Source organism: Rhagoletis zephyria, unplaced genomic scaffold, assembly GCF_001687245.7.
Source record: "Rhagoletis zephyria isolate East Lansing unplaced genomic scaffold, Rhagoletis_zephyria_1.1 Rzeph_scaffold_20515, whole genome shotgun sequence".
NCBI lineage: Eukaryota > Metazoa > Arthropoda > Insecta > Diptera > Tephritidae > Rhagoletis > Rhagoletis zephyria.
The window spans coordinates 1-8423 of NW_016177573.1; the positions used below are offsets into that span (position 1 = coordinate 1).

The 8423-nt window shown below is 33.4% G+C and overlaps 1 protein-coding gene across 1 annotated transcript; it reads left to right on the forward strand.

The window, feature by feature from the left end:
* The first annotated feature begins 14 nt into the window (after window positions 1-14).
* LOC108380835 (uncharacterized) lies at window positions 15-6151 on the forward strand. The gene is made up of 2 exons (XM_017637235.1): window positions 15-524; window positions 6098-6151. The coding sequence occupies exons 1-2, from the start codon at window positions 252-254 to the stop codon at window positions 6134-6136; spliced, it is 312 nt and encodes a 103-aa protein (XP_017492724.1). The 5' UTR covers window positions 15-251; the 3' UTR covers window positions 6137-6151.
* The last annotated feature ends 2272 nt before the right edge of the window (window positions 6152-8423 follow it).

Genomic DNA, 8423 nt, shown 5'->3' on the forward strand with positions numbered 1-8423 from the left:
TGTTTTCCTTTGAAAATGTGTGTTGCTGTCGTCCAGAGGGGCGGTGGAGCGTGCTCATATTCGAAAAGTGTGCGCGCGTGTTTAAATTCGTACAAGGTGAAAGCAAAGAGAATCATCAGTTATACTATAAAAATAATAAACAATTATGCGGACAATTCCGCAAGCTGAAATGAACAAAAATTGCGAGAGGTGTTTGATACTCGTATTACGTATGCATGTGAAAGATTCCAAGATAAATAAATTTCATACAAATGCAGTTTAATATTTTGTTATTCTGTGAAATTTGTTACAAAACGGAAGCAGCAAAAATTAACACTGGAAAGCGCGCACGAAAGGATAACACCGTTGCAAAATTCGCGCATTTGGCGCCTGACACGCAAACGACAGCAAAGTTCAAGTTCCTGGAAATACTATGCACCATTGTCCACGACGACGGCGGCGTCGGCGTTGGCGATGAAGTTGACGTTCGACGACTTTGCTGGCTTCGTCATCGCTGGCCCGACGAGTGCGTCATGCAAGTAACGGTAATTGAATAGCCATCATTTCATAGTGGAACCTTTCGTATGTTTGCATGTGTGTGTGTGTGTGTATTTGCGAGTTTGACGAGATAACGGGCTAGCCTAGCATGCAGATACTTGCATACATACATGTATATACATACATACATATGTAAACGCGTAACTACTGTTCTGGCGTTTCATTCAAATTGTGTTGTTGCGGCGGCTGCAACTCGGGTATCTGCGAGATACTTTTAATTGTCTTCAATGGAATTTAATTGAAAGGCGAGCGTGTTTTGTATACCGCCACATTCCAAACTCAAGCGAACTGTTGCTTTCAATTGCAACAACAACATTTGCTTTGTTGTTGGCAACTTTTTCAGCTATCTGTAACGGCTGGAAAACAAACGACCCTGCAGGAAATGTATTTAACTATAAGTTAATTTGAAGTTGATTAGGAAGGAACTAAAGGTCACTATTATCTGCTTATTTTTTTTTAAGGCGAAAGCTAACTATGTTTGTATGGCGATAACCGCGAAATAATTAAGGTACATAAGGTGTCAACTAATTTGTAACTAATTATTGTTGGACATAAGTAAATTATAATTTTTTTTTTAATTTTTTATTTATTTATTTTCTTTAAGTTTACATATTTATTTACATACTCTGCTATAGGTGGCCGAATGACATCAGACATAAGTAATTTCAACATAATAATAGCTGCATTTTATTGTATGCGTGCGAAAAAAGAACGCTCAACTCGGGTAAAATTTCCTTTTAGCTATTTAAGCAACCCGGTTGGCAAGAAACATATGATCAGTTTAACGGGATTTACACACAAAAACCATTTTAAATGAGTGATTATGCGAGGTATTTGGTTAATATATATACTTATTTAAAATATAAGTCACGTATATAAGGAAACACAAATTTCCCTCTCCACTTTCCCATTAACAATTCACAACAGAGCAGTTTTTTCGCTTAACAACACTACCCTTAAGGTCGCGTATTTTTTAACCGACCTGTTTGAACTCGGATAATTAGCCGAGTTTGTGTTGTTGCTTTGCTTGTATTTCGTCATTTAAGCGAGTGTTTTTTGTAGCACGGTGGCAAAAGAATTCACGTAATATAAAATTTCGATCCTCATTTTATTTGTACTGAATTCGAAAAACTATCGGTGAAGCGCAGAAAAAAGTGAATTCAAAGTAAAATTTGTAAATATGAGGTTATTTAAATAGAAACATGTCTAAAGAAAACAAACTGCCGATTAGGTCTGCATTACTTTTAAACTAGTTTCAAGTTAAATTTTTGTAGGTAATTAAAAGTTATGCGTTTTATCGATATCATGCAAAAAAGCTAACTACAAGTGATTAATTTTTTATCTATGTATATTTTTTTTCTGCTGGGTTAACATTCTCAATAGATGCGCGCATGCATGTGTGTGTATGTAAAATTATATATACTTTGTGTGTATGTTCTATGCAAGTTTGCCGTTGGGTACGTGATGCCCTTTTTCGCTTTGCCGTTACGTTGTTGTCGATGACAACTTCAAATGAAATTCAAATTGATTCCAAAATCGTTCAACGAATTAATTCATTTGCGTTGGCTTATGAATGTGTTGAGAATGGTTTTATTGCTGATTCGCATACATACATATGTATGTATGTATGTATATGAGTTTGTCCGATCTTTAGCAGGCTTTGTGTGGTGGCTCGAGCTTAGTTGCCCCCTTTTTCTACCCATTTTTGATTGTTTATTTCGATATTTTTTTAAATTGAAATTAATTAAAATGCTGAATTTTTAGCGGCTTCAGTAATTGTTTTTTGTTGCACCATTAATGTTATTCGATTGTTTTAGTAGCACTTCGTTTAGCATTTTGTAATAAATTTTGATTAGCTGAATGGAAGTGTGAACGACTTGTCTATAAATTGCTTAATTTTTACCATTTTCATTTGGATTTCATGTATATTAGGGTGGTTCTTAAACAAACGACTGAGGAAAACAGATGGTTGGAATTTACACAAATCACCAAAATAGTCTTTAATGGCCTGGAAGATAAAAATTATAAAATAAGATTAATTGAAAGTGTAGAAGCAAGTATGTAATTATTCTTTTAGTCAATAAACTGTGTCAGGGAAAACCTTGTGGCCAGTTTTCTTATGTTTTAAAATTTACACTTATGTACCTATGAAGTTAAATCAAAATTCTATCAACTGTTCGTTTAACTTGCAAGTTTTGCAAAGTTTCTGTTCGCCTACTTTTCTGGATATTTTTCTCTTGTGCGAGAACAGATGACATTTCGCCGGAATTTTCTTGCCGAAGATTTTAAATAATGTTCCTAAAAAGTTCCATTTGTTTCAGTTTGTTTCAGAACAATTGCAGCATTTTTTTAATTTTTTCCAACCACTATAACGCTGGTTTTTGAATATATATCTCCATAATTACATGAAAAATCTTGAAAAAATACCGAAAATCTCAGTATGGACTTCCTGAGATCAAAACGCATTTAAAATATATTTTTTTTTTTATTGAGGTAATGGTGTTTTTGTATATTTCGGGGTATGATTTTATTCACGACTTATGGCGTTTCCTTTTCTCGAAAAAAATGTCACCTCCTTATATGGCAACATTATCAGAGTGCAAAACTTTAAGGAAAGAGCACGCAATATGCATGTGAAGATGCTGAGAAAAGAACACGAAAACTTTACAGCCCTGGCGCAGGGCAGAATAAATACAACATTATTTCCAGAAAAGAAAACGCTATTAACTGACAAGTCTGTTTATTCCCAATCGTTAGAAAGACAAATAATGTGCGGGTCAAAGGACATGCCACTTTTTTTGATCGGAGCAAAACTTGTTAATTTATAGCTGGTCAAAGTGGTGTCGTTTTTTTTTTTTGCTATTTAAAAAATTTTTTTATTTTTTCAAAACTCGAAGCGACCCCAAAATTTATTTTAAAACTTTGAAATCTCTTCATTTCGCACATAGTTGGAAGTAAATATAGTGGGTCCCCATACAAAATTTAGATGTTGATATTTTAAGAACCACCCCAATGCTCACTCTAACTGGCCGTCTCCACAGGATAAAATTTATTGCTGCCCAGCTGTCATTTTGGTCGCTAGGTATAAGTTATATCAGCGGCAATATTTGTGTGGGCTTTTTTACATCTTGATATAAGCATTTGTATGATAGCTTCCAAAACGTATTTTTGCCGGATTTAATCGCTTAAAAAATTAAAAAAATAGGCCATTTACAACCAAATACATAATTACAAATATTTTAACAGGAAACAGCTAAATTTTTGCCTTTATATTAAAATAATAATGATGTTGCAGCCACGAAATTTTCGTGCAAATGAAAAAGTAGCTGCCAAACTACCAAATTGCCGGCAATAGATGGCAAGATATAAGCTCTGATATATATTGCTCTCGAAGAGCAATGAGCGGTCTCTATTGGCAAATTATATTCCGACATATGTATCAAGATATAAACTTTATCCTGTGGAGACGGCCAGTAACATTCTAGGATTTGCTTATGTATAAACAAAAGGGTGGTCCCTAAAAAAAATCAAATGAACGATTTTGTTCAGTTTCACCCCCTCAATCGGTTATACCACGGTCACAGATATCACAAATAAATTTTGGTCCCGATTGCTGTCGGTTACGACGTCTTCATAGGGTAATCTGAACTTTGCCCCTGTGCGACACGAGTTAACCGACTCCAATCGGGGGGCCAGTTCTCTCAGCCAACACAAATACTTTTGCAAGTCTAAGTCTGACCTTAACTTGATAAAAATCATATACCTATCGATCGATTTCTTTTTTTACACAAGATTGGTGCGACAAAAAGTGCAATGCTCTTAGGCTCTTCAACGATTCATTCTATTTTAAATACCAACTCAAAAAAAAAACGTATTGTAACTTTTCGCCTCTCAAATGAAGTTTGTTTGTGGTTTCCCTACTTTTTTAGCGATAACTAAAGAATTTTATATAAAAACAAACATTATTCCTCTCACACAAACATATGTACATACTTATTAATGTTCGTTTTGATTGTCGCATAACCACTACGCTTTCTGAAATTCGTAAATGCTGCTTTACTCAGTGGCTTGCCTTATCTACGTACTTCATATTTGTGTATTTTACGCCACATTTGCTGATAAGTCTTCGAAAAAGAAGCAGTAAAATTTAACCTTTGAGAATGAAAATGAATGCGTGTTCATTTAGTTGTCACTATCGACTAATGTGTTGCCATGCGGGTGGAAAAAAATAAGCAATAATAATGTCGCATTACAGATAAATAACTAGCTGCTTGGGCATGTTAAAATATACAGCAATTATTAACATTTTGAATTGGCCATTGCTTACTTTAATGAACGTTTTATATAAAAATTAAAGCATCGAAAAAACTTGCGAGGTTTTTGACTACATACATACATGTGTATATATTTACTTAAAAACATATATAGCCTTATCAAGAGTTGCACTTTCGCCCCTAATCGTTCACTTTACGTTTCTGTGTATTCGCGCGAATGAAAAAAAATCGGGCGAATTTGTTTTCGGGTGAAACTATCTGTTCGATTGCTATCCATAGCAATGCAATAGCATATCTAAAGGAATAAAATCACAGTTAAATGTTAAAGAACCTAAAAACCAAGAAAATATGTTCATATATGGGCGTTTTTGAACCGACTTCTGAATTAGGCGATTCTACATTAAATTCTGAATAGGGCGTTCTTGAAAAACTTTCTGAGATAGGGCGTTTTCGAACCGGCTGGCGAGATATGTCGATCTACTAAGATATCTTTAATGTTATCTTATTATGCACAAATAGCCTTACGTAAGCACGCATGAGTCATGCATGTATGCACATTAGGGTGGTCCAAAAATGCACGTGAAAAGTAAAGTCGGAATTTTTATGCTCTAACCCCCTAGGATTGTGCTATACCGAAAATACTGAGCCCCTATTTTTTATTTTGAAATCAAAAAATATTTAGAGGTCGGTCAAAGTTTTCCATGTTCTTTATATAGGAAAAAAAACAAATTTTCGTAGAAATGGTATAGAATTCTTGAAAATCAATATTTTTCGATAGGAAGACTCCGGTTCTCTTCAGAAGACTTACAATCATTGAAAATTCGTTTGAAATTTGCAAAAACCTTTAAACTTAACAACATGGCGGCCAAAAAATAATAAATTGCTTTTCTCGAAAAAGCCAATTTTTTTTCTTCAAAATTTTATAGCAAATTTTTACCAATATGAGGAAGAATTAATATAAGTTTGAAGTGGGCTAAACCATTTTTGCAGTCAAGAGAATTTTTTTTTGTGATTTGATAAAATCAAATGATGTAGGGGAAAATTAAAATTTTCACTAAATTTGAATTTTTCATTTTCACTTCACCATTTCTGTGATTGTTTAAATATTACAAATATCGCATGGAAACTGAAAGATTTGGTACTCGTGCTTTACTTAAACTATAGCCGAGTTAAGTTGTTATGTCTAATGCCTACAGATGTGCATGTTCGAACGTTTATACAAGCAAATCTGTTATTTACATATTCGAAAACTCTAAATACATTTTTTCTCTTGCCTTATATTTCAGTTCACTTCAGTTTCTGACCTTTCGGCACAAATACCATAGCTTCGCTATAAAAAGGTAAGTTGCTGTTTCACTTAATCCTTAATTTACATAATGTATGCACATTAGGGTGGTATTTAAAAATATCAGCTTCTAAATTTTTATTTATTTTTTGTTCTACTTATAACATAAACAAATACACCAAAATTTCAGATTTTTTGGGGGTCGCTACCACGGTTTGAAAAAAATTAAAATATTTTTAAATCTCAAAAATGTGACCAAATTTTGACTTAAATTCTGATAAATTTAACTTTTTTTTACTTATTAATTTTCGCCGATATCTTTATTTTCGACTTCGAATAAAATAAAGAGGCGCTCCATGATATTTAAGTACCACCCTAATGCACATACATATATGTATATGTATGAGTGTAAATGAATGTTTAGTTGACTAAGTATTCCTCGGTATTTTTCCCATTTTAATTAGCTGAATTTTATGGGCAAACAGTTTTGCCAGCGACAGTTTTTTAACATCGCTCGTTGGTGTTTTAATATGTACATTAGGGCGGGTCATATGTAGGAGTATTATTTTTCTTCTAAACCTATTTTCGCGATTTGGAAAACTCCACATTGATTTAGACCCGCAGTTTCTTCGGAAAATTTGCTTAGAATTACACGTAGAATCTTTCTGTGCTATATGCTCATAGGCGAAAAAATCTTCCAAAAAAATTGACCCGCCCTAATGTACATATTTATTTTAAAAAGGACTAGATATCATATTTATTTTATATTCTTACTGACGCGGTAATGAATAACTAACAGCAAAAAAAAAAACATTTTACTTACGAGTAGGTACAAGTGGTTATAAAACTGCTTTTCAGTTGAAAAATGGAAATGGTTGATTAATAAAATTAGACTAATTTTTGTTTTTTTGGCTTACTCCAATCGGAATGTACTTCTCTTAAAATGTTACGTTTCTTAATACTTTTGTACTATATGGTTTTTAACTGCACTTATGATAAATATTTTCGAAAGATAAAAATTCAGACCCATTCGAAAAAGTACCCTTTAGGTCGTCTGAAAAGTAAATCAATGCGCACGAGTTTTTTTTTCTACAGTGTACCATTCACATCTTTAGTAGAGGAACTAAAAAGACCATTCCGTAACACTTTTAATTACCTCAGAAACCATTCCATTCTGCCAGCATGTGTTCCAATGTTGTGTTAATACTTTTATAATTTCTTGCTTACGAGTCTCACACAACTCCCACTGTTCGTTGCATGCAAAATCGCCTACTTACACGCTCATTCGTGGATCTCATTTAGCTCCCATGGGTGCAGCGCGCAGAGCCTCTTGGCTCGATGGTGCGATGTCAATTCGCCAGGGTGTGAGAAATATGATGTGTATGGTGTTACGAATGCCACTAACTACATACCCGTACTATTCTACATTGCCACAGTTGCTTTCCATATGTCAGTCGGTTGGTTTCTTGTACGGATTTTGAATTTTGTGTCGACTTTGCAAAGACTTTGTTTGCTTGTTGACTGCATTCATTTTCATTTTCATAAAAAAAAATAACAAAAAAACATTAAATACCCAGAGTGCCAGGCGACGAAGCACACGCGAATTGGCGTACATATGTATGTCTGTATGTTGGAGCAAGTTTTCTTTACATACATACATATGTATCTAAATACCTACATACGTGTGGCGCTCAGTGCTATCTGAGCTGTGTTCTTTTCAGGAATTTGTGTCTAATGAAACTGCGAATCCATATGGTAAATTTTTGAAAGGGATTTTTGCTTGATTTGCGAAACCATGTGTTCTTGTTTGTTATGAAGCATGTAAATGCATNATTTTTTTTTCTAATATTCCTCCGCCAATTTTTTATAAAAATATGGTTCATTCTACAACAAAAAACATAAAAATATAATTACTAAACTTTGTGCAAAAGTCACGAAAATTCTGCAAATTTTCAACTTTTTAATCAGATTTTTTAGAATTTTTTTGAGTATGTGAGTTTGTAGCACAATCAATTTGGTTATAATAAAGTACAAGTTTTATATTAGAAAAAAAAAAATTGTTGCATATATTGTGTAAAATTTGTTGTGCCAATACTTTTTCCCGGCAGTGTACATGTACCAATATTGATGGTAACAAGCGCAGATTAACAGCATGGGAGATTTTTTATTGAAGTTCAACAGTAAATTTTATACACAAAAAATCGATAAACATACTCGTGAAACCCTTGGTCAAATATTATAAAACTACATTTTTCCTTTATATCTCTGAGGTCTGGATTTTTTTTTTCAAGAACTTTGAAATATGAAAAATATGTATAAATACTTCA